This window comes from Tachyglossus aculeatus, chromosome Y4 (assembly GCF_015852505.1).
Source record: "Tachyglossus aculeatus isolate mTacAcu1 chromosome Y4, mTacAcu1.pri, whole genome shotgun sequence".
NCBI lineage: Eukaryota > Metazoa > Chordata > Mammalia > Monotremata > Tachyglossidae > Tachyglossus > Tachyglossus aculeatus.
In genome coordinates, this window is record NC_052096.1 from 5,226,134 (window position 1) to 5,253,419 (window position 27,286).

At 50.1% G+C, this 27,286-nt stretch overlaps 2 protein-coding genes across 2 annotated transcripts; both read left to right on the forward strand.

Annotated features, from left to right (window-relative positions):
- The first annotated feature begins 600 nt into the window (after positions 1-600).
- PCOLCE (procollagen C-endopeptidase enhancer) lies at positions 601-9,670 on the forward strand. The gene is made up of 9 exons (XM_038768824.1): positions 601-837; positions 1,913-2,021; positions 2,228-2,486; positions 3,685-3,809; positions 4,290-4,426; positions 4,528-4,793; positions 4,890-4,973; positions 6,606-6,776; positions 9,488-9,670. The coding sequence occupies exons 1-9, from the start codon at positions 734-736 to the stop codon at positions 9,634-9,636; spliced, it is 1,404 nt and encodes a 467-aa protein (XP_038624752.1). The 5' UTR covers positions 601-733; the 3' UTR covers positions 9,637-9,670.
- A 5,451-nt stretch (positions 9,671-15,121) lies between these two features.
- On the forward strand, positions 15,122-17,851 carry SAP25 (Sin3A associated protein 25). Its single transcript, XM_038768246.1, has 6 exons — positions 15,122-15,303; positions 15,423-15,508; positions 16,227-16,294; positions 16,402-16,618; positions 16,823-16,917; positions 17,426-17,851. The coding sequence occupies exons 1-6, from the start codon at positions 15,122-15,124 to the stop codon at positions 17,672-17,674; spliced, it is 897 nt and encodes a 298-aa protein (XP_038624174.1). The 3' UTR covers positions 17,675-17,851.
- The last annotated feature ends 9,435 nt before the right edge of the window (positions 17,852-27,286 follow it).

The window sequence follows — 27,286 nt, forward strand, 5'->3', positions numbered from 1 at the left end:
GGCGCAGAGAGGAATGAGGGAAGAAAGGAGGGAAAAGAGGAGAGGGGACAGATAGGACAGAAGGGAGGGAAGGTGGGGAGAAGACTGGGAAGGGGGAAAGAGAAGAAGGGAGAAAAAAGTGGGAGAGAAGGGGGGCGGCCTCTCTCCACTTGCCTCAACTCTCTCCCTCCAAAGAGCCCTTCCTGCCCCTCAGGGCTGACCCCTGCCCTCGCCCTCGGAGACCCCATAAAGGAGGGGGGTCTGGTGGGGACCCCGCCCCTCGAGGGCAGGCTGCAGCCTGCGGGCCCCGCCTTCCCCTTTAAAGAGGCCACACTCCAGTCGGTGCCCCCCGGACCCCCGCCCCGGGACCCCCGCAGAGCAGGACGGGGGGCAGGGGTCAAGGACAGCCCTGCAGGGCGGGGGAGAGAGGGGAGGGGAGGCAGAGAGGGGGCTCCGGGTGGGAGGGGGCGCAGGAGAAGAGGGGGTCCCTGGGGGTGGGGGGCGTCCGGGGAGGGGGATGGAGACCCCTGAGGTGGGATCGATTCTGGGCGGTCCTGGGCGTGGGAACGGCGGCCCCCGACCCTTCATCCCTCCATCCCTGCTTCAACCCTCCGTCCCTCCCCGTCCCCGCCCCCCACGCCCACACAGCGGCATCTGGTAGTCATTAGGCCGGCCTGCCTGCCGGCCGGACTCCTCCTCACCCGCCACGACCACCGCCGACAGCCCCGGGAGCCCGGCGCCTCTCCGCCCAGCCATGCTGCCCCCCGCCCCCCGCCTCGGACCCCTCATCGCCCTCCTGGCCCTGCTGACCCCGGCCCGGGGTCAGGGGGGCTCAGGGCCCAGCCCCAACTATACCCGGTATGTGTGACACCCCCCTTTCCCGCCCCCCAACTCCAGCCCAAGACCCCCGACCCCCAAACAAGCTCCTCCCCCTGTTTCCTGAGTGGGAGGCTGGAGGCCGCAGCCCCCCACTCAGGGTGGCTGCTCTGCTTAGCTCTCTGGGCCTGCCACGCTCCTCTTTAGCCACTCAGCCTCAGTCTCCCCATTCCCTGTCCTCACATTCCCCCCCTCCCATCCCCTGTCTCCCCCCCCCCCCCGGTTCTCCCTTCCTCTGCCCCCCCACCACTCTGGCCCTGGCACTGACCAAACCCCAGGGACCCCAGACCCCCCACCCCGTGGCCCAGCTTCTTCCTAAGGTGGTGTCAGGGTCCTGCGAGGGAGAGCCGGCCCAGATCTTGGAGGGGCAACGGGGGGATGCCAAGGGGTGGGGGTGAGGAAGAGATGTTGCCAACTTGTACTTCCCAAGCGCTTAGTACAGTGCTCTGCACACAGTAGGCGCTCAATAAATACGGTTGAATGAGTGAATGAAAGAGAGGGAGGGTCTGAGCGGTGGGGGTGTGGGGCAGGGGGGCTGGTAGACCTGGGTTCCAGGAGTGGAGTCAGAGCGGAACTGAGGGAGGCCTGAAATCTGGGAAGGGGCGCCAGGTTGGAGGAGGGGTCCGCGTTGGACGCCTGAGACCCTGAGAGGACCCTGATGCTAGGGCCGCCGGGGGGCTTGGAGGGAGGTGGGGGGCTGGACACCTGGGTTCTGTGTGGGGCTGGCCCCTGTTTCCCCCATCCCTCCCCCCCGGGGTTCTCGTGGCTACGTCCACATCTGGATCTACTTATCCCGTCCCGTCCTCCTGCCTCCTTCCCCACCGCCACCGCAGCCCTCCCGCCTCGGGATGGGAGGGCTGGCGGGGAGGCCTGAGGGCCGGGGAGGATTCCCAGAATTCCAGCCCGAGTGGGGGCGGTGGAGGGGGATAGGGGTGGACACTGCGGGAGAAGACGTGGAAGCTGGAGCCTTCTTCAAAGCCCTGGCTCCCGGTTCCCCCCCGCCGGGCTCGCCCTGACCCACACCCCGCCGCCCCCCGCCCCGTCTTCCCGCCTCCAGACCCGTGTTTCTGTGCGGAGGGGACGTCAGCGGGGAATCCGGCTACGTGGCCAGTGAGGGTTTCCCCAACCACTATCCCCCCAGCAAGGAGTGCGTCTGGACCATCACGGTGAGAGGCGGGCCCTCTGGGGAGGGGGCCGACAGTGGGGGAGGTGGGGGGGTCCACACAGGAGGACCACCCCGCCAACTCGGCCTGCCTCCCCTCCCCCTGAGGCCTGTGGGCGACCCCCCACTCTCCGGATGCCGGGCAGGAGAGCAGGATCCGCAGGGCTGACTAGGCCTCGTTGGTGACCTCTGACCCCGGCCCGCTCCCAGGTGCCTGACGGGCAGGTGGTGGCCCTCTCCTTCCGCGTCTTTGACCTGGAGCTGGACTCCACGTGCCGCTACGACGCCCTGGAGATCTTCGCCGGGCCCGGCACGGAGGGCCGGAGGCTCGGCACTTTCTGCGGCACCTTCCGGCCGGGGCCCGTGGTCGCCCCCGGCAACCGGGTGACCCTGCGCATGAGGGCGGACGAGGGGACCGGCGGCCGTGGCTTCCTCATCTGGTACCACGGGCGGGCGGCCCACGGCAACGGTGAGGGGCTCGGAGACAGGATGCTTCGCCCCTCCCCGAGAGGACCCCCCACCCACGGCCCCTCTCAGGGACAGAAGGGCTCCCACCTACCCTAGAGACAAGCCGTCCCTCGGCTCCCTACCAGGGACAGGCCCCCTCCCCTGACCCCCTAGGAAGAGGCCTCAGAGACAGCCCCTCCCCACACCGGCGGCCCCCCCAGCCCCCCCTCCCCCTCCCACCAACCCCCCCCCTCTTCCAGGGCCCCCCTCGGGCGCACGGCGGAAATGGGGCGCGAGCCAGTTCGACCCACGGGTGGACTGGGCGGCCTGGGGTTACTGGGATGGTGAGTAGCGGGGCCTCCCCCCACCCCGGCCCTTCCCCCCCTCCCATCCCTGCCTGCAATCGGGGCTCGATAGCAGACCCCAAACCCCCGGCCCTGCACGACGCAGGGGGATGGCTGGGTTGCGGGGGAGAAGGAGAGGGAGGGGCCGAGCCCCTTCCCCGCACCCCCTCCCGAAACCCAGCCTTAGAGCCCTGATTGGGGTCCCATCCCTCCCACCTCTGGCCAAAGTCCCCTCACCCAAAATGAGGGGGGACTCTTCCCACCCCCTCCAGCTTGAACATACGGGAGAGCTTCGGCCAGAGTGTGGGGGGCGATGGGGCCGCCCCCGGGGGAGGCGGGAAGAAGGGATGGGGGACCCCGCTGGGGGTGGGGGACAGGGAGGGGGGGCCCCCTTCCCCCAGTTCCCCCACCCTCCTCATGTGGGGAACTGGGGGAGCCCCAGGGACAGCCACTAAGCCACGTAGCATGGCTCAGTGGAAAGAGCAAGGGTTTGGGAGGAAGAGGACATGGGTTCTAATCCCGACTCCACCCCTTGTCTGCTGTGTGACCTTGGACAAGCCACCTAACTTCTCTGCGCCGCAGTTACCTCATCTGAAAAATGGGCATTAAAAACTGTGAGCCCCACGTGGGACCACCTGATTACCCCGCATCTGCCCCAGCGCTTAGAACGGTGCTCGGCACGTAGTGAGCGCTTAACCAATACCATAATAATAAGTATTATTATTATTATTATGCTACCGTCCCCCCACCCCGACCCTTTGCCCCCAGGGACCCAGGCGCTGAGCTCCCAGAGCTCCCAGGCTGTCGTTGCCCCGGGTCCGGTGGGGTTTGGGGGGACTGATCCCCTCACCCTCTCTCTTGTTCCCCTCACTCCAGAACATCAGGTCTGTGGCGGCCGGTTGGAAAAACCCCAGGGGACGTTGACCACTCCCAACTGGCCCGAAAGCGACTATCCCCCCGGGGTCAGCTGCTCCTGGCTCATCCGGGCCCCCCAGGACCAGGTAACGACGGACACCCCCAGCCCTGGCCCTCTCTCCCTCCCCGCCCCTTCCGGAGAAGCGGCGTGGCTCAGCGGCAAGGAGTCGCAGGTTGTGGGTTCTAATCCTGACACCGCCAATTATCAGTGGTGTGACTTTGGGCGAGTCACGTCACTGGGCCTCAGTGACCTCATCTGTAAAATGGGGATTAAGACTGTGAGCCCCGCGTGGAACAACCTGATTATCTTCTAGACTGTGAACCCGCTGTTGGGTAAGGACTGTCTCTATATGTTGCCAACTTGTAGTTCCCAAGCGCACAGTACAGTAAGCACTCAATAAATACGACTGAATGATTGAATTGTATCTACCCCAGTGCTTCAAACAGTACTTGGCACATAGTAAGCACTTAACAAATACCATCATCATCATTATTATTATAATTACAAGCTCCCATCCTCCTTCTGTGGGACGGGGCCCACCGTGACCCCCGGCTCCTCCTCTCAGGTGATCTCCCTGACCTTTGGGAAGTTTGACCTGGAGCCGGACAACTACTGTCGCTATGACTACGTGGCCGTCTTCAACGGGGCCCAGAGCAACGACGCGCGGAGACTCGGAAAATTCTGCGGGGACACGGCCCCAGGGTGAGGGACCGGGCCGGACTTGGAGGAGGGGGCCGAGGGGAAGGACAGGGCCCGAGGTCCTAGGGCCTAACCAGGACCCCACCACCCCCACCCCTCTTCAGGTCCATATCCTCAGACGACAACGAACTTCTGGTCCAGTTCGTGTCCGACCTCAGCGTGACGGCCGACGGCTTCACCGCATCCTACACCACCAGGCCCCGGGGCAGCGGAGAAGGGGCCGGGGGCTCCAGGACCCCCGCCAGCCCGGATTTCCCGACACCCCCCGCCCATCCCAAAGTCAAACCGAAGGTCAAACTGCCCCCCAAGCCAAAGGTCCCTCCCCCGGAGAAACCCAAGGCCGGCGCGGCCCAGATCCCCGAGATCCCTGGTGAGCGCCATGGGGCAGGAAAGGAGGAGAGGGGGCAGGAGGGGAGGGGAAGGGTCACCTCCGTGACATCTGGGGTGGTCTCCTCTCTCCGCACAGAGTCCCCCGGCGCCTCCTCCCAGTGTCCCAAGCAGTGTCGCAGAACGGGAACTTTACAGGGCAACTTCTGCGCCAGCGATTTCGGTGAGAGATGGCCACATCCAGCCGGCCCTGCTCCCCTCCCCTGCCCCCTCGCTGCATGACTCCTCCGGACCCAAGCGTCCTGTCCCCCAAGCCCCTTTGAGGACCTAGCCATCCTGCAGAGACCCAAGTGGCCTTCTATCATCATCATCATCATCCGTCGTATTTATTGAGCGCTTACTGTGTGCAGAGCACTGGACTAAGTGCTTGGGAAGTCCAAGTTGGCAACATATAGAGACAGTCCCTACCCAACAGTGGGCTCACAGTCTAAAAGAAGGTAGAAAATAGAACCTACACAGCCTCGGTGTTGGGGGGGACCCAGGCATCCTGCCCCCCAGCCCTGAGGAGAACCCAGGCGTTCTAATAATAATCATAATAATGATGATGGTATTTGTTAAGCGCTTACTATGTGCAAAGCACTGTTTTAAGCGCCGGGGAGGTTACAAGGTGATCAGGTTGGCCCACAGGGGGCTCCCAGTTTTAATCCCCATTTTTACAGATGAGGGAACTGAGGCACAGAGAAGTGAAGTGACTTGTCCAAAGTCACACAGCTGACAGTTGGCGGAGCCGGGATTTGAACCCGTGACCTCTGACTCCAAAGCCCGGGCTCTTGCTACTGAGCCACGCTGTTTCTCGCGTGGTTCTACCCTCCAACTCTGCAGGAACCCAAGCGGGCTTCCACAAAGCCTCATGGGGACCCAGGCATCCCACCCCATTCCTGCAGGAACCCAAGCATCCTGCTCCCCAGCTCCCAGCTCCCCGCAGGGTCCGGGGCTGGGGGGCATTCATTCATTCATTCAATCGTATTTATTGAGCACTTACTGTGTGCAGAGCACTGTACTAAGCGCTTGGGAAGTACAAGTTGGCAACATATAGAGACGGTCCCTACCCAACAAGGGCAGGGTCCCCGCAAGGCTGGAGGGCAGGAGGCCTGGGTCCCTGCGGGAAGCCAGGTGTCCTGTCCTCCAGGCCTATAATAATAACAATATTTGTTAAGCGCTGACAATGTGCCAAGCACTGTTCTAAGCACTGGGGGAGATACAAGTTTATCAGGTTGTCCCAAGTGGGGCTCACAGACTTGATCCCCATTTTCCAGATGATGTAACCGAGGCCTAGAGAAGTGAAGTGACTAGCCCAAATTCACACAGCTGACATTCGGTGGAGTCGAGTAGATAGTTCTGACGACTTGACACCTGTCCACGTGTTTTGTTTTATTGTCTGTCTCCCCCTTCTAGACTGTGAGCCCGCTGTTGGGTCGGGACCGTCTCTATATGCTGCCAACTTGGACTTCCCAAGCGCTTAGTCCAGCGCTCTGCACACAGTAAGCGCTCAATACATACGATTGAATGAATGAATTAAATCGTATTTATTGAGCGCTTACTGTGTGCAGAGCGCTGGACTAAGCGCTTGGGAAGTCCAAGGTGGCAAAAGTCACCCAGCTGACAAGTGGCAGAGCTGGGATTAGAACCCAAACCCCGGCTCTTTCCACTAAACCATGCTGCTTCTGTAGGGACCAGGCCTCCAGCCCTGAAGAGACCCTGGCCCCCAGCCCTGGGCCATGAGGGGAACCGGGGGTCCCCGTCCTCCTGCCCCCCCAGCCCTAACGAGCCCTCCCTCTGTCCCTGGCAACGGTAGTGGTGACCGGAACGGTGCAGTCGGTGACCCGAGGAGCGGGCCAGGGGCTCAGCGTCTCGGTCGGGATCATCGGTGCCTACAAGAGCCTTGGCCTGACTCTGCCCCCCGACCCCGCGGGGACCGTCCTCACCATCACCGTGCCCTGTCGCAACTGCCCCCCCCTCAAGAAAGGTAACGGGGATGAGCCGGGGGGACGGGGAAGTGGTGGCAGGGTCAGAGGGGATGCTCCGGGGAAGGGTCTGGGGCCATGAATAGGATCAGGGAAATAATAATAATAATGTTGGTATTTGTTAAGCGCTTACTATGTGCAAAGCACCGTTCTAAGCACTGGGGGGGAACACAAGGAGATGAGGTTGTCCCATGTGGGGCCCACAGTCTTAATCCCCGTTTTACAGATGAGGGAACTGAGGAACAGAGAAGTGAAGTGACTTCATCATCATCAATCGTATTTATTGAGCACTTACTATGTGCAGAGCACTGTACTAAGCGCTTGGGAAGTACAAATTGGCAACATATAGAGACAGTCCCTACCCAACAGTGGGCTCACAGTCTGAAAGACTTGCCCAAGGTCACACAGCAGACATGTGGGGGAGGTGGGATTCGAGCCCGTGACCTCTGCCTCCCAAGCCCGCGCTCTTTCCACTGAGCCACGCTGGGCGGGTTGGGGTGGGGGTCATACATTCATAATAGTAATAATCATAATGGTATTTGTTAAGCGCTTACTATGTGCCAAGCACCGTTCATTCATTCAGTCATCAATCATATTTATTGAGTGCCTAGAGAAGCAGCGTGGCTCAGTGGAAAGAGCCCGGGCTCTGGAGTCGGGGGTCAAGGGTTCAAATTCTGGCTCCGCCAGTTGCCAGCTGTGTGACTTGGGGCAAGTCACTTCACTTCTCTGGGATTCAGTGACCTCATCTGGAAAATGGGGATTAAGACTGTGAGCCTCCCATGGAACAACCTGATCACCCTGTAACCTCCCCAGTGCTTAGAACAGTGCTTGGCACATAGTAAGCACTTAATAAATGCCATTATTATTATTATTACTGTGTGCAGAGCACTGTACTAAGCAGTTGGGAAGTACAAATTGGCAACATATAGAGACAGTCCCTACCCAACAGTGGGCTCACAGTCTGAAAGACTTGCCCAAGGTCACACAGCAGACATGTGGGGGAGGTGGGATTCGAGCCCGTGACCTCTGCCTCCCAAGCCCGCGCTCTTTCCACTGAGCCACGCTGGGCGGGGTGGGGTGGGGGTCATACATTCATAATAGTAATAATCATAATGGTATTTGTTAAGCGCTTACTATGTGCCAAGCACCGTTCATTCATTCAGTCATCAATCATATTTATTGAGTGCCTAGAGAAGCAGCGTGGCTCAGTGGAAAGAGCCCGGGCTCTGGAGTCGGGGGTCAAGGGTTCAAATTCCGGCTCTGCCAGTTGCCAGCTGTGTGGCTTTGGGCAAGTCACTTCACTTCTCTGGGCCTCAATGACCTCATCTGTAAAATGGGGATTAAGACTGTGAGCCTCCCGTGGAACAACCTGATCACCCTGTAACCTCCCCAGCGCTTAGAACAGTGCTTGGCACATAGTAAGTGCTTAATAAATGCCATTATTATTATTATTATTACTGTGTGCACAGCACTGTACTAAGCGCTTGGAAAGTACAATTCGGCAACAAACAGAAGCAATCCCTACCCAACGGGCTCACAGTCTAGAACAAAACAAAACAAGTGGACAGGCATCAATATATATAGAATTTTAGATATATTCATTCATTCATTCAGTTGTATTTATTGAGCACTTACTGTGTGCAGAGCACTGTACTAAGCACTTGGGAAGTACAAATTGGCAACAAATAGAGACAATCCCTATCCAATGGGCTCATGGTCTGGAACAAAAACAAGACAAGTGGACAGGCATCAATATCAATCAATCAATCAATTGTATTTATTGAGTGCTTACTGTGTGCAGAGCACTGTACTAAGCGCTTGGGAAGTACAAGTTGGCAACATATAGAGACAGTCCCTACCCAACAGTGGGCTCACAGAATTTTAGATAGATACACATCATTAATAAAGTATATAGAATAATAAATATGGACCTATATATACAAGTGCTATGGGGCGGGAAGCGGGGTAGAGCAGACAGAGGGAGTAGGAGTGATGGGGAGGGGAGGAGGAGCAGAGGAAAAAGGGGGCTCAGTCTGGGAAGGCCTCCTGGAGGAGGTGAGCTTTCAGTAGGGTTTTGAAGGGGGCGAGTGCACTGTTCTAAGCGCTGGGGCAGATACAAGGAAACCAGGTTGTCCCACGTGGGGCTCACGGTCTTAACCCCCATTTTACAGATCATCATCATCAATCGTATTTATTGAGCGCTTACTATGTGCAGAGCACTGTACTAAGCGCTTGGGAAGTACAAATTGGCAACACATACAGTCCCTAACCAACAGTGGGCTCACAGTCTAAAAGGGGGAGACAGACCAGCATCATCATCATCAATCGTATTTATTGAGCGCTTACTATGTGCAGAGCACTGTCCTATGAGGTCACTGAGGCACAGAGAAGTGATGGGGCTTGCCCAGGGTCACACAGCAGACAAGGGGAGGAGGCGGGATTAGAACCCACGTCCTCCGACTCCCAAGCCCGGGCTCTTCCCGCTAAGCCACGCTGCTTCTCACTCATCCAGTTGTATTTACTGAGCGCTTACTGTGGAATCGAGCGCTGGACTAAGCGCTTGGGAGAGGGCAATACAAGGAGAAGCGGACGCATTCCCTGTCCACAAAGGGGTGACAGGGTAAAGGTGGGGTGGGGCTGGGGGGGAAACTGAGGCGGCTCCTCTCTCTCTAACCCCTCTTTTTCTCCGTCTCCGGCCTTCTCCCCCTTGCAGGGGCCAGTTACCTACTGATGGGGCGCGTGGATGAATCGGGGGTCGCCATCCTGCCTCCGGACAGCTTTGTGGTGCCCCAGAGACCCCCGCAACACCAGATCCTCACCAACCTGGCCCAGCGGGAATGTCCCTCTGGAGCCAAGGCCTGAGGATCCCCCACAATAAAATTCTCCCTAACCATTCGCCCAGTGCTCTTCTTTGGGGGACATGGAGGGAGGGAACTGGGGCCAGGTGGGAGTGGGAAAGGATAATAATAATAATGTTGGTATTTGTTAAGCGCTTACTATGTGCAAAGCACTGTCTAAGCGCTGGGGGGGAACACAAGGAGATGAGGTTGTCCCATGTTGGGCTCACAGTCTCAATCCCCATTTTACAGATGAGGGAACTGAGGCACAGAGAAGTGAGGTGACTTGCCCAAGGTCACACAGCAGACATGTGGGGGAGGCGGAATTCGAACCCATGACCTCTGGCTCCCAAGCCCGCGCTCTTTCCACTGAGCCACGGCTCCCCACACCCTCCTCCCCCTCTATAACCCCCTCACCTGCTCTCCCATCATCGTGGTTTCTGTCTCCTGGCTTCGATAATAGCACCACAGACAATAATAATAATTGTTAAGTGCTTAATTATGGTACTTGTTAAGCGCTTACTATGTCACCACAGACAATAATAATAATTGCTAAGTGCTTAATTATGGTACTTGTTAGGTGTCACTCGCTGTTCCAAACGCTGGGGTAGATACAAGTTAATCAGGTTGGACACAATCCCTGACCCACACGGGGCTCACACATTTTACTCAAGAGGTAATGAGGCCCAGAGAGGTGAAGCGACTTTTCCAAAGTCACCCAGCAGTTAAGCGGTGGAGCTGGGATGAGAACCCATTGTGGCTCAGTGAAGAAGAGCACGGGCTTTGGAGTCGGAGGTGTCATGGGTTCGAATCCCGGCTTCGCCACACGTCTGCTGTGTGACCTTGGGCAAGTCACTTCACTTCTCTGAGCCTCAGTTACCTCATCTGTAACATGGGGATTAAGACTGTGAGCCCGATGTGGGACAACTTAATCACCTTGTATCCACCCCCAGTGCTTAGAACAGTGCTCTGCACATAGTAAGCGCTTAACAAATGCCATTATTATTATTATTTTGACTCAGGCCCAGACTCTATCCACTAGGCCATGCTGCTTTTCTGTGCACTGCGGTAGACACAGTACATTCATTCAATCGTATTTATTGAGCACTTACTGTGTGCTGAGCACTATACTAAGCGCTTGGGAGAGGACAATAAAACAACAATATACCAACAACGAGCTCGCAGTTTGGATTACCTTACCTCCTTCCCTTCCCCACAGCACCTGTATATATGTATATATGTTTGTACATATTCATTACTCTATTTTACTTGTACATATCTATTCTATTTATTTTATTTTGTTAGTATGTTTCGGTTTTGTTCTCTGTCTCCCCCTTTTTTAGGCTGTGAGCCCACTGTTGGGTAGGGACTGTCTCTATATGTTGCCAACTTGTACTTCCCAAGCGCTTAGTACAATCAATCAATCGTATTTATTGAGCGCTTACTGTGTGCAGAGCACACTCTGCACACAGTAAGCGCTCAATAAATACGATTGATTGATTGAGTCCATCCCACACGGCCCTCGCAGTCTAAGTGGAAGGGAGAACAGGGATTAATTGAATCCCCATTTTACAGATGAGGAAACCGAGGCCCAGAGAAATGACTTACCCAAAGTCCCAAAGCAGGCAAGTGGCAAAACCGGCATTAGAACCCAGGTCCTCGGATTCCCGGCCGCAGGGCCCTTTCCACTAGCGCTTAGTACAGTGCTCCGAATACAGTAGGCGCTCAATAAATACGATTAAATGAATGACACTGCTTCCTTTCTACTGCTCCCTCTCTAACCTCGGAACCTCTCTGCATAACTAGCCTCCAGGCAATCCTGCCCAATTGAGTCCTCCTCCGCCCTCTTCCTAATAATAATAATAACAATAGTGGTATTTGCAAAGCGTTTACTGTGTGCCAGCCACTGTACTAAGCGCTTGGGGGGGAATACAAGAAAATCGGATTGGACACAGTCCCCGTCCCTCCTGGCACTCACAGTCTCAATCCCCATTTTCCAGATGAGGGAACTGAGGCACAGAGAAGTGAAGTGACTTACCCAGGGTCACGCAGCAGACAAGCGGCAGAACAGGAATTAGAACCCACGACCTTCTGAGTCACGCTGCTTCCCCTTCCCCATCTTTCAATCAATCGTATTTATTGAGCGCTTACTGTGTGCATTCATTCATTCAAAAGTATTTATTGAGCGCTTATTGTGTGCAGGGCACTGTACTAAGCGCTTGGGAAGTCCAAGTTGGCAACATATAGAGACGGCCCCTACCCAACAACGGGCTCACAATGCAGAGCACTGTACTAAGCGCTCGGGAAATCCAAGTCGGCAACATATAGAGACGGTCCCTACCCAACAGCAGGCTCACAGTCTAGAAGGGGGAGACAGACAACAAAACAGAACATATTAACAAAATAAAATGAATAGAATATGAACAAATAAAATAGAGTAATAAATACATACAAACAGATGTACATATATACAGGTATATATATACACACACACACACACACACGGCCCTACTGAGAGCTCACCTCCTCCAGGAGGCCTTCCCAGACAGACGCCCTCCTTCCTCTCCCCCTCCTCACAACACCTATATGTATATATGTTTGCATGTATTTATTACTCTATTTTATTTGTACATATTTATTCTATTTATTTTATTTTGTTAATATGGTTTTGCTTTGTTCTCTGTCTCCCCCTTCTAGACTGTGAGCCCACTGTTAGGTAGGGGCCGTCTCTATATGTTGCCAAGTTGGACTTCCCAAGCGCTTAGTACAGTGCTCTGCACCCAATAAGCACTCAATAAATACGATTGAATGAATACATACATATACATGTATAGAAGCACATAGTAAGCGCTTAACCAATACGACAATAAAATATACAGGTATATATATATATATATATATACACACACATACACAAGCACATAGTAAGCGCTTAACCAATACGACAATAAAATATACAGGTATATATATACATATATACAAGCACATAGTAAGCGCTTAACCAATACGATAATAAAATATACAGGTATACATATACATATATACAAGCACATAGTAAGTGCTTAACCAATACGACAATAAAATATACAGGTAGATATATACATATATACAAGCACATAGTAAGCGCTTAACCAACACGACAATAAAATATACGGGTATATATATATACATATATACAAGCACATAGTAAGCGCTTAACCAATACAACAATAAAATATACAGGTATACATATAGATATATACAAGCACATAGTAAGCACTTAACGAATACGAAAGTATATATATATACACATATATACAAGCACATAGTAAGCGCTTAACCAATACGAAGGTATATATATAAATATATACAAGCACATAGTAAGCGCTTAACCAATACGACAATAAAATATACTGGTATATATATACATATATGCAAGCACGTAGTAAGCGCTTAACCAATACGACAATAAAATATACAGGTATACATATACATGTATACAAGCACATAGTAAGCGCTTAACCAATACGAAGGTATATATATACACACATATATACAAGCACATAGTAAGCGCTTAACCAATACGAAGGTATATATATACATATATACAAGCACATAGTAAGCGCTTAACCAATACAACAATAAAATATACTGGTATATATATATATATATACACACATATATACAAGCACATAGTAAGCGCTTAACCAATACGACAATAAAATATACAGGTATACATATACATATATACAAGCACATAGTAAGCGCTTAACCAATACAATAAAATATACAAGTGTATATACACATATATACAAGCACATAGTAAGCGCTTAACCAATACGACAATAAAATATACGGGTGTATATATATACATATATACAAGCACATAGTAAGCGCTTAACCAATACGACAATAAAATATACGGGTATACATATACATATATATAAGCACATAGTAAGCGCTTAACCAATACGACAATAAAATATATGTGTATACATATACACAAACACATAGTAAGCGCTTAACCAATACGACAATAAAATAGACGGGTGTATATATATACATATATACAAGCACATAGTAAGCGCTTAACCAATACGACAATAAAATAGACGGGTGTATATATATACATATATACAAGCACATAGTAAGCGCTTAACCAATACGACAAAAAATATACAGATATATATATATATATACACACATATATACAAGCACATAGCGCTTAACCAATACGACAATAAAATATACAGGTGTATATATATATATATATATATATATATATACATATATACAAGCACATAGTAAGCGCTTAACCAATACGACAATAAAATATACGGGTATACATATACATATATATAAGCACATAGTAAGCGCTTAACCAATACGACAATAAAATATACGTGTATACATATACACAAGCACATAGTAAGCGCTTAACCAATACGACAATAAAATATACAGGTATATATATATATACATATATACAAGCACATAGTAAGCGCTTAACCCATACGACAATAAAATAGACGGGTGTATATATATACATATATACAAGCGCATAGTAAGCGCTTAACCAATACGACAATAAAATATACAGGTATATATATATATATACACACATATATACAAGCACATAGCGCTTAACCAATACGACAATAAAATATACAGGTGTATATATATATATATATAATATACATATATACAAGCACATAGTAAGCGCTTAACCAATACGACAATAAAATATACAGGTGTATATATATATATATATACATATATACAAGCACATAGCGCTTAACCAATACGACAATAAAATATACAGGTATATATATAAGCACATAGTAAGCGCTTAACCAATACGACAATTATTCTGAATTATTCTGAATTTTTCTTCCCTTCCGGCCCAGGTCCCCCCCACCCCCGGTAGGGGGCGCACTCTCGGTCGGGGCCGGGCCTGCTCCTCTCTAGCCGCAACGTGAGTGTTAGCGTTAGAGCCCCCACCCCTTTTAGCGCCTCGTTCCCGCCCAGGCTCCTCCCCTTTAGCGCCTCGTTCCCGTGGGGGGCACGGGCAGGGTGGGCTTATAAAAAGGCCGGGACCATTCCCCCACCCATCCCTCTAACTACTGCGAGGTTGGAGGCCCAAACCAGGTGAGGGAGGGTCGCAGGAGGTTGGGGGCCGTTAAAGGGGGGGTTGGGGGAGGTTGGCCGTTACTTGCTTCGTCCAAAATTCCACCTTTCAAACCTTTGCCCCCCTTCACTTTCACCCACTTCCCCACCCCAAGTCCGGGATGCTGCCCTGGTCGCCCTCTGGGCCTGAGGAAGTGATGGGAGGGAAGGAGGTGGACCAGCTGAAGAAGGTGGAAGAAGAGGAGGAGGAGGTGGACCAGCTGAAGAAGGTGGAAGAAAAGGAGGAGAAGGTGGACCAGCTGAAGAAAGTGGAGGAGGAGAAGGTGGAAGAAAAGGAGCAGGTGGGAAAGGTGGAGGAGGGGAAACCGATGGAGGTGGGAGAACAGGTGGAAGAAGCAGAGAAGATGAAGGACGTGGAGCAGGTGACCGAAGAGGCAGGGAAGTTGGAGCAGGTGGGGGAGAAAAAGGTGAAAGAGGAGGAGGAGGATGGAGACTGCTGTCGCAGAGGCCGCTGTGACCAGCCGGATGAAGAGTGGATCTCGGAGAATGAAAGTCTCTGGAGTGAGGAGAAGACCCCTCCGGACAGGTGGGTGACCCCCCTAAACCCTGTGCAAGACTGAGGGAGGGCTCGTTGGAGGGTGGAGGGGGAGGTCTGGAGTCTAGTCTCCTTACCTGCCCCGCCACACCCCCCTGTTCTCTCCACAGCCCTCAAACTGTCCGTCTCCACCCCTATACCCCTCTGGCTCCCCAATACTGCCAGCCCCCGAAAGGAGCGACCCCCACCCAGCCTGGTAAGTGACACTGATGTGTCTCCAACTCTAAGTTCTCTGGTTTGATTTTTTTTTTCCTGATTAACAATAATGGTGTTAAGTGCTTACTGTGTGTCAGGCACTGTACCAAGCACTGGGGTGGATACAAGCAGATCAGGTTGGATGCAGTTCCTGTCCCACATGGTGCCCTCAATCACCCTTTTCCAGGTGAGGTAATTGAGGCCCAGAGAAGTGAAGTGATTTGCCCAAGGTCCCTTGGCTGATGTGGTAGAGCTGGGCTTAGAGCCCCATGACCTTCTGATGCCCAGGCCTGTGGTCTGTCCATGAGGCCATGCTGTTTAAGTGCTTACTATGTGCCAGGCACTGCACTAAATGCTGGAATTAATCAGGTTGGACACAGTCCATGCCCCACCTGAGGCTCACAGTTTTTTAATCCACACTTCACAGGTGAGGTCACTGAGTCAATCACTTATTGAGCACTTAGTGCTCTAAGCATTTGGGAGAGTGCACTATAAGGGGCACAATGAGAAGTGACTTACCCAAGGTCACACAGCAGACAGGTGGCAGCGGAATTAGAATCCAGACACTGATGACTCCCAAGCCTGTGTTCTGTCCAGTAGACCACACTACCTATTGACCCATGACCTCTTGTGTCCTCCCAGTTTGCCCCAGCCATCTCCAGTCCCTCAACCTTTCTCCTGCCCTCCTCCATCTTTTTTTTTTTTTCCCCCTCCTGCAGCTTCTATTTTGGAGAGGCGGCCAGCGCCGTGGGACCCTGACTATGATGTGGGAAAGATAGTGGGGCAGGTGAGTCTGGGGGCGGGGGACAGGGTCCGGGGTTCAGGGGGACAGGGGATGGATGGAGGCTGCCACAGTTGCAGCTTTATTTGTTTTTTTTTTAACTTTATCTCCAGATACCCCCTCTGGGGCAGGGCATTTCCTTTTCCTGTCGGACCCTACCCCACCCCTCCTTCTCGCCTCTGTACGAAACGCTGGACCCCCGTTCCCCGCTGCTGCCGCCACCACCGGACAGGGGTGCCCTGGGGAGCCGTGGCCCCAGGATGGACAGAGGTAGCCATGGCCCTGCTTGTAGCCCAGCACCTCACCATCACAGTCCTGGGGTCGAGGGAGGTAGGCATGCTAGTGGGGGCGGGGGGCTGGGGACCACCTGAGGCTGACAACCCCCTCTCACCTGCACTCCCCCTCACCTGCACCCCCCATGTGTGCCCCACTGCCCCTCCCCACCCCACTGACGGGGTTGAAGTTTGTCAAGGCCTACTTCCACTCTTCCTGTCTCCTTGCTTCTACATCTCCTCTGTCCCCCAACCTTCCCAGGGATCCCTGTTCTCTCGCGCCATGAGCTCTTCATGTCCGACCCCCTTCTCCCCCCTGGCCAGAGGATCATGCTCCACGTCAGCCAGCCCCCCCAGGTGAGACCACATCATCCTCTACCTCCACCAGTTTCCTCGGTTGCTCTGGCTTTTGGGGCCAAGCTTCCAGGGGACCCCCAAATCCTGGGGGTGAGGGGGAAGACAAACCTTCCTGCCTTGGGGCCAGGCCCTTCTGAGCTGGGAAGACCCTGTGGCATCTCTTCTTCCTCCTCCTCCGGTCTACTGATGTCATATTTGAGCACTTACCGTGTGCAGAGCACTGTACTAAATGCTTGCGAGGGTATAATAGTGGGTAAGACACATTCCCTCCCCACAGTGAGTTAACACGCTAGAGGATGGTGGGGAGGGTGAGGACCTGATTGCAGGCCAGGTCCTATTTGGGCAAATCTAGGAAACAGAGAAGAGGAGCACTGAGCTGCTTTCTACCCATTATTTCTTCTCATCATCAAGGCAGGGTGGAGGACTGAGTGACCTCAAGCAGATCTGGGGATAGGGTGACTTTGAGATCCATGCCACCCCCTGACCTCTGCATCTCTGTCTTCCACAGCCCCGGGGGACCCTGCGGCTGAGGACCCCACCCCCCATCATGGCCTGCAGGGTCAGCCCACCCGCCCCTGCCCGCCACCCAACCTGGCTTTCGGGCCCAGAGCTGGGCGCGCTGACCGGCCTCCTGGAGCTGGATGGTCAGGCTGGGCCGGTGGTGGCAACCCCCCTGACCACCTCCCCTTCCCTGACCACCTCCCACTCATCTCCTGGTCACGCTGACCAACGGAGTGGGGGTGACCAGTCTGTGTAACCCCCCTGGGTCCCTCCCCTCAGCCCTGCAAGCAGAGGGGCCAGTGAGGGTGGAGGAGAGAGGGGGTACAAGGTAGATAATGTCTGTTATAGTTGGGGGGGCAGTCACGCCCCCACCCTCTTTTGTAACTGTTGTGGTTGTACTGATATTCAATAAAGTTTCTTTTTTTAATCAATGCAGCTGTCTTGCTCAGTGGGGCCAAAAAATGAGGTGGGTGTTGGAGTGGGGGGGAGGGAGAAGGAGCACTGTGGCCCCTTCCCCTCATTTCCCCATGGCACACTGCCTCACTTCCCCCTCCCCCCATCTTTACCTATGGCCACCAGTTTGCCCAGTTCCTGTATTAATGGGGGGTACAATCTCATTTCTGTCCACCTCTGAGGTTTTTTTTGGGGGGAGGTGGAAAGCAGCATCGCGGCCCCCTCCTCCCACTTCCCCATGGCATACTGCCTTGGTTCCTCTGTGTGCCTGCCCCCCAGCCATGGCCACCTGAGCATTTCCACTTTGACCAGTTCACTGTTTATTAGTGGGGGGGTGCAATCCCATTTCTGTCTGCCTCTGAGGTTTTGTTTTGGTTTTTTTGTTTTTTGGGTTTTTTTTCCTTCGGGGGAGCATTGGAGGAGGTCACGATCCTCTGCCTTCTCCCAGCAAAGAGGAAAGGTTTAACCTCTCAAATATCTCCTCCACCCAGGCAGGGCTAGGGTTAGTGGTCTCTGCGGGCTGAGAGGAGGGAGCCCAAAATGTCCTCTTCTCTACCCAAAGTCAGGGTGGCTGACTGGGATTCACTCATTTAACCGTATTTATTGAGCGCTTACTGGATGCAGAGCACTGCACTAAGCACTTAAAGTATAAAGTGGCAATAATAATAATGGAATTGGTTAAGCGCTTACTATGTGCAAAGCACTGTTCTAAGCGCTGGGGAAGTTACAAGGTGATCAGGTGTCTCACGGGGGGCTCACAGTCTTAATCCCCATTTTACAGATAAGGTCACTGAGGCCCAGAGAAGTTAAGTGACTTGCCCAAAGTCACACAGCTGACAAGTGGTGGAGCTGGGATTTGAACCCATGACCTCTGACTCCAAAGCCCATGCTCTTTCCACTGAGCCATGCTGCTTCTCTGCAACAGTTAGAGGCAATCCCTTCCCAACAAGGGGGAGGGACCATGCCAAAATGCTTAAATTTTCCTTCCCAGGCTGGGCAGCCTGTGATCCATCTTCAATCCCCCGCTTCCCTAGAGGCAGAGGTGTGGGTAAACTGAGGGCAAAGCTGGCTCAGGGGGGAGCTGGGGGAGACATCTCCACCTTCCCCATTTCCTATTGCACTTTGGAGGGGTGGGGGGTCTCCTAGGAGAGGCAGCAGCAACCGAGCGAGTGAAGTTCTTTGGTTTGGGAATGGCGAAGGCACAGGGGGGTGGAAAGGGGATGGGAGACAATTTTCCCCCACAATCCATGGAGCAGGGCCTCGAAGTATTGCTTTATCCACGGGGCGATGCGGCCCACAGATCAGCAGTCTAGAGACAGATATTGTGGGGTTTTTTTTTTGGGGGGGTGTCCCTTGAAGGGGTACAGTATAAAGGGAGCAGCAGGGAGGCAGGCCCCATTCATTGTTGTATTTATTGAGCGCTTACTGTGTGCAGAGCACTGTACTAAGCACTTGGGAAGTACAAGTTGGCAACAACATTCCCTCCTCCCCTCCCTGCTGGAGAGTCACTGGACTTAGGGCTACTGCATGTGGTTCTTTCAAGCAATTGGGGATAATAATAAATAAATAATAAATAATGATGGCATTTGTTAAGCGCTTACTGTGTGCAAAGCACTGTTCTAAGCACTGGGGCGGGGCGGATACAATGTGATCAAGTTGTCCCACGTAGGGCTCACAGTCTTAATCCCCATTTTTACAGATGAGGTAACTGAGGCTCAGAGAAGTTAAGTGACTTGCCCAAGGTCACACAGCAGACTTGTGGTATGGTATGTAGTAATAATGGCGTTAGTTAAGCGCTTACTCTAATGATAATGATGGCATTAAGTGCTTACTAGGTGCAAGGCACTGTTCTAAGCGCTGGGGAGGTTACAAGGTGATCAGGTGGTCCCACGGGGGGCTCACAGTCTTCATCCCCATTTTACAGATGAGGGAACTGAGGCACAGAGAATAATAATAATGATGGTATTTGAGCACTTACTATGTGCAAAGCACTGTTCTAAGTGCTGGGGAGGTTACAAGGTGATCAGGTTGTCTCATGGGGGGCTCACAATCTTCATCCCCATTTGGGGGATGAGGGAACTGAGGCCCAGAGAAGTTAAGTGACTTGCCCAAGGTCACACAGCTGACAATTGACAGAGGGGGAATTTGAACCCATGACCTCTGACTCCAAAGCCCAGGCTCTTTCCACTGAGCCACGCTGTTTCTCTATGGGCTGAGCACTGTTCTGAGCACTGGGGTGGATACAGGGTAATGAGGTTGTTCCACATGGGGCTCCCAATCTTCATCCCCATTCGACAGACGAGGGAACTGAGGCCCAGAGAAGTCAAGTGACTTGCCCAAAGTCAAACAGTCAGTGGCAGAGCCAGGATTAGAACCCCCAACCTTGTACCCTTTCCACTATGCCACACTGCTTCTCTGTGTTAAGCGCTTACTATGTGCCAGGGACTGTTCTAAGCGCTGGGGTGGATACAAGGTAATCAGGTTGTCCCACGTGGGGCTCATACTCTTAATTCCTATTTTACACATGAGGGCACAGAGAAGTGAAGAAGGTTGCCCAAGGTCAAACAGCAGACAAGTGGAGGAGCTGGAATTACTACTACTACTAATTGATTACTACTACTACTAATAATAATTATGGTAAGTGCTTAATACTACTACTAATAATAATAATATGTCATTTGTTAAGCGCTTAATAATGATGGTATTTGTTAAGTGATTACTACTACTACTAATAATAATGATGGTATTTGTTATGCGCTTATGGTACTTGTAAGCGCTTAATAATAACGATGGTATTTGTTATGTGCTTACTACCACTAATAATAATTATTATGGTATTTCTTAAGTGCGTACTATATTTCTTAAGTGCTTACTACTACTACTACTACTAATTATGGTATTTGTTAAGCGCTTAATACTACTACTACTAATAATAATAATTATGGTATTTGTTAAGCACTTAATGATGGTATTTGTTAAGTGATTACTACTACTACTAATAATAATGATGGCATTTGTTATGCGCTTATGGTACTTGTAAGCGCTTAATAATAATGATGGTATTTGTTAAGTGCTTAATAATAATGATGGAACTTAAGTGCTTACTACTACTAATAATAACTATGGTATTAAGTGCTTACTACTACTAATAATAATAATGATGGTATTTGTTAAGCCCTTAATACTACTACTAATAATAATAATTAGACTGTGAGCCCACTGTTGGGTAGGGACTGTCTCTATATATTGCCAACTTGTACTTCCCAAGCGCTTAGTACAGTGCTCTGCACACAGTAAGCGCTCAATAAATACGATTGATGATAATAATAATAATTATGGTATTTGTTAAGTGATTACTACTACTACTACTAATAATAATGATGGCATTTGTTATGCGCTTATGGTACTTGTAAGCGCTTAATAATAATGATGGTATTTATTAAGTGCTTACCTCTATTAATAATAATTATGGTGTTTGTTAAGTGCTTAATAATAATGATGGTATTTATTAAGTGCTTACCTCTATTAATAATAATTGTGGTGTTTCTTAAGCGCTTAATAATAATGATGGAACTTAAGTGCTTACTACTAATAATAATAATAACTATGGTATTTGTTAAGTGCTTACTACTAATAATAATAACTATGGTATTTGTTAAGCACTTAATACTACTACTACTAATAATAATAATTATGGTATTTGCTATGCGCTTAATAATAATGATGGTATTTGTTAAAGGCTTACTACTACTAGTAATAATAATAATTATGGTATTTGTTATGCGCTTATGGTGCTTGTAAGCGCTTAATAATAATGATGGTATTTGTTAAGTGCTTACTTCTACTAATAATAACTATGGTGTTTGTTAAGCGCTTAATAATAATGATGGAATTTAAGTGCTTACTACTACTACTAATAATAATGATGGTATTTGTTAAGTGCTTACTACTACTTCTACTAATAATAATTATGGTGTTTGTTAAGCGCTTAATAATAATGATCATATTTAAGTGCTTACTACTACTACTAATAATAATTATGGTATTTGTTAAGCGCTTAATAATAATGATGGTATTTCTTAAGTGCTTACTACTACTAATAATAATCCAGCTCTTAAAACAATGCTTTGCACATAGTAAGCACTAAATAAATGCCATTATTATGTTAATAATAATGATGGAATTTGTTAAGCGCTTAATAATGATGGTATTTGTTAAGTGCTTACTACTACTACTACTACTACTAATAATAATAATTATGGTATTTGTTAAGCACTTAATAATAATGATGGTATTTGTTAAGTGTTTACTACTACTACTAATAATAATTATGGTATTTGTCATGTGCTTAGTAATAATAATAATGGTATTTGTTAAGCACTTAGTACTATTACTACTACTACTAATAATAATAATTATGGTGTTTGTTAAGTGCTTAATAATAATGATGTATTTAAGTGCTTACTACTACTTCTACTACTAATAATTATGGTATTTGTTAAGTGCTTAATAATAATGATGGTATATAAGTGCTTACTACTAATAATAATAATAATTATGGTATTTGTTAAGCGCTTAATAATAATGATGGTATTTGTTAAGTGCTTACTACTACTACTACTACTAATAATAATTATGGTATTTGTTAAGTGCTTACCATGTGCCAAGCACTGAAAGAGCATATAACTCTATATGTTGCCAACTTGGACTTCCCAAGCGCTTAGTACAGTGCTCTGCACACAGTAAGCGCTCAATAAATACGATTGATGATGATGGTTGATGATGATGATGATGATGGGCTGCCCAGGTTTGGGGCCAGCTGGCCCTGGCGATGTGGGACAAAAGCGAGTGGCCAAAGACTTGGCGAGTGCATGGACTTAACCCTTCTGGGGGTGGAGGAGAGGGGCAGGGGGCCCGGCCAGAAGCCACAGCGGGTGAAAGGCCTCGTTTCTGGCCTGAAAGTCGTTTTCCCTGAGGCTGGACGGAGTGGACGGGGGCAAGGAGGTGATGGCACTGTGGGGGACGACAGAGACGAGGAGAGACAGAGGCAGGAAGAAGCAGCGTGGCCTACAGGACAGAGCCCGGGCCTGGGCGTCAGAAGGATCTGGGTTCTAATCCCAGCCCGGCCACTTGTCTGCTTTGTGACTCTGGGAAAAGTCACTTCACTTTTCTGGGCCTGTCTGTAATATAATAATAATAATAATAATGGCATTTATTAAGCACTTACTATGTGCGAAGCACTGTTCTAAGTGCTGGGGAGGCTACAGAGTGATCAGGTTGTCCCACGGTCAATCCCCATTTTACAGATGAAGGAACTGAGGCACAGAGAAGGTTAAGTGACTTACCCAGCTGACAATTGGCAGAGCCGGGATTTGAACCCTTGACCGCTGACTCCAAAGCCCCTGCTCTTTCCACTGAGCCACGCTGGGGATTAAGACTTGTGAGCCCCACGTGGGACAGGAACCTGATTAACTTGTAATCGCCCCAGTGTTTAGAACAGTGCTTTGCACACAGTAACAGTGATGGCATTTGTTAAGCGCTTACTATGTGACTTCCCTTCCCCACAGCACCTGTATATATGTTTGTACATATTTATTGCTCTATTTATTTATTTTACTTGTACATATCTATTCTATTTTGTTAGTATGTTTGGTTTTGTTCTCTGTCTCCCCCTTTTAGACTATGAGCCCACTGTTGGGTAGGGACTGTCTCTATATGTTGCCAACTTGTACTTCCCAAGCCCTTAGTACAGTGCTCTGCACACAGTAAGTGCTCAATAAATACGATTGATTGATTGAGACTAGACTAGACTGTACTTTATAGACTGTGAGCCTACTGTTGGGTAGGGACCATCTCTATATGTTGCCAACTTGGACTTCCCAAGCGCTTAGTACAGTGCTCTGCACACAGTAAGCGCTCAATAAATACGATTGAATGAATGAGAAGCACTGTTCTAAGCGCTGGGGGGGGGGATACAAGGTGATCAGGTAGTCCCACGGGGGGCTCACAGTCTTAATCCCCATTTTCCAGATGAGGGAACTGAGGCACAGAGAAGTGAAGTGACTTGCCCAAGGTCACACAGCAGACATGTGGCGGAGGCCGGATTAGAACTCACATCCTCTGACTTTCAAGCCTGGGCTCTTTCCACTGAGCCACGCTGCTTCCTGTATAGGCGCTTTAACAAGACTGTGAGCTCGTCGTGGGCAGGGAATGTCACTGTTGTTGTATTGTACTTTCCCAAGCGCTTAGTACAGTGCCCTGCACACGGTAAGCGCTTAATAAATACGACTGAATGAGTGAATCAAGTACCATCAGTATTATTATTAACCAGGAGACAGACCAACGAAGTCAGGTGTAGGGCCAAAGCGAAGGTGGCATGGATTCAGGGGACACTGGGCCTCAAGCCTCCTCGAGAAGCAGCGTGGCTTGGTGGAAAGAGCACGGACTTGGGAGTTGGAGGTCATGGGTTCAAATCCCCGGTCCACCACTTGTCAGCTGTGTGACTTTGGGAAAGCCACTTAACTTCTCTGGGCATCAGTTCCCTCATCTGTAAAATAGCGTTCAAGACTGTGAGCCCCACGTGGGACAACTTGATAAACCTGCATCCGCCCCAGCGCTTAGAACAGTGCTGTGCACATAGTAAGCGCTTAACAAATGCCATTATTATTATTATTATTATCTTGGCCAAGGGGGCAGGGAGCCGGGATCCGGAGCAGGAGGAAGATGGATTGTCCCATGGGATTCATGGATTGAGAAATCCCTGTTAGATGCTGGCCCCACCTCCTTGCTCCCCTCTGCCCTGGGCTGCCTGCCCACCTGGGGAAGGGGCTTCAGGGTCTCAAGAATTGTACTTTCCAAGTGCTTAGTACAGTGCTCTGCACATAGTAAGCCCTCAATAAATACGATTAAAAAAAAATGAATGAATCCCCAAACAAGGACAGTTCCTGGTGCAACCCTCCGACCACCCCCGGGGCGGTAATAATAAATAATAAAATTGCAGTGTTAGGTAAATGCTATGGGCTAAGCACTGTAATAATAATAATAATAATAATAATAATGGTATTTGTTAAGCGCTTACTATGTGCAAAGCACTGTTCTAAGCTCTGGGGGGATACAAGGTGATCAGGTTGTCCCACGTGGGGCATTTGTTAAGCGCCTACTATGTGCAAAGCACTGTTCTAAGCACTAGGGAGGTTACAAGGTGATCAGGTTGTCCCACGGGGGGCTCACATTGTTAATCCCCATTTTACAGATGAGGGAACTGAGGCCCAGAGAAGTGAAGTGACTTGCCCAAAGTCACACAGCTGACAATTGGCGGAGTCGGGATTTGAACCCATGACCTCTGACTCCAAAGCCCGTGTTCTTTCCACTGAGCCACGCTGGGGTAGACACAGTAATAATAACAACTGTGGTATTTGTTAAGCGCTCCCTCTGTGCCAGGCACTGTACTAAGTGCTGGAGTGGATACAAGCAAAGCAGGTTGGATGTAGTCCCCATCCCACATGGGGCTGTCATAATTAATTCTTAATTTTAAGAAAGAATTCTTAATTCCATTCTTAATTCTTAATCACATAGAGAAGCAGCATGGCTCAGTGGAAAGAGCCCGGGCTTTGGAGTCAGAGGTCATGGGTTCAAATCCCAGCTCTGCCACTTGTCAGCTGTGTGACTGGGCAAGTCACTTCAGTTCTCTCAGCCTCAGTTTCCTCATCTGTCAAATGGGGATGAAGACTGTGAGCCCCCCGTGGGACAACCTGATCACCTTGGAACCTCCCCAGCGCTTAGAACAGTGCTTTGCACACAGTAAGTGCTTAATAAATGCCATTTTAAAAAAATCCCCATTTTACAGAGGAGGTAACTGAAGTCCAGAGAAGTGAAGTGACTTCCCCAAGGTCACACAGCAGTTAAGTGGCGGAGCTGAGATTAGAACCTGTGACATAACTAGTTCTTTTAGACTGTGAGCCCACTGTTGGGTAGGGACTGTCTCTATATGTTGCCAATTTGTACTTCCCAAGCGCTTAGTACAGTGCTCTGCACATAGTAAGCGCTCAATAAATACGATTGATGATGATAACTACCAGGCCTGTGCTCTATTCACTGTACCACACTGCTTCTCCACTACAATCAGGTCGGACGCTGTGCCTGACGCTCACAGCCTAAAGGGGAGGGAGAATAAGCATTATTATAATAATAATTATACATAAATGTGGTATTTGTTAAGCGCTTACTACATGCCGGACATTGTTCTAAGCCCTGGGGTGAATACAAGAGAAGCAGCGTGACTCGGTGGAAAGAGCCCGGGCTTTGGAGTCAGAGGTCATGGGTTCAAATCCCAGCACCGCCAATTGTCAGCTGTGTGAATTGGGGCAAGTCACTTCACTTCTCTGGGCCTCAGTTACCTCATCTGTAAAATGGGGATGAAGACTGTGAGCCCCCCGTGGGATCACCTTGTAACCTCCCCAGCGCCTAGAACAGTGCTTTGCACATAGTAAGTGCTTAATGAATGCCATCATTAATATTAATAAATGCCATTATTATTATTACTATTACAAGCAAATCGGGTTGGACACAGTCCCTGTCCCATGTGGGGCTCACAGTATCAATCCTCATTTCACAGATGAGGTAACTAAGGCACAGAGAATCAATCAATCAATCAATCGTATTTATTGAGCGCTTACTGTGTGTAGAGCACTGTACCAAGCGCTTGGGAAGTACAAGTTGGCAACATAGTTGGGGATGAATATAAAGGGAGCCAGTCAGGGGGACGCAGAAGGGAGTGGGAGAAGAGGAAAGAAGGGCTTAGTTTGGGAAGGCCTCTGAGAGGAAATGGGCCTTCAATAAGGCTTTGAAGCACGGGAGATTTATTGTCAGATAGATAGACAGATAAATGTAGTAATAATAATAATGATGGCATTTATTAAGCACTTACTATATGCAAATCAATCAATCAATCGTATTTATTGAGCACTTACTGTGTGCAGAGCACTGTACTAAGCGCTTGGGAAGTACAAGTCGGCAACACATAGAGACAGTCCCTACTCAACAGCGGGCTCACAGTCTAGAAGGGAGAGACAGAGAACAAAACCAAACATACTAAAATAAAATAGAATAGATATGTACAAGTAAGAAAAATAAGTAGAGTAATAAATATGTACAAACATATATACATATATACAGGTGCTGTGGGGAAGGGAAGGAGGTAAGATGGGGGGGATGGAGAGGGGGACGAGGGGGAGAGGAAGGAAGGGGCTCAGTGTGGGAAGGCCTCCTGGAGGAGGTGAGCTCTCAGTAGGGCCTTGAAGGGAGGAGTGAAGTGAAGTGACTTACCCAAGGTTACACAGCAGACAAGTAGTGGAGCGTGGATTAGGACCCATGACCTTCTCTCGGGCTCATATCCATTAAGCCATGCTGCTTCTAC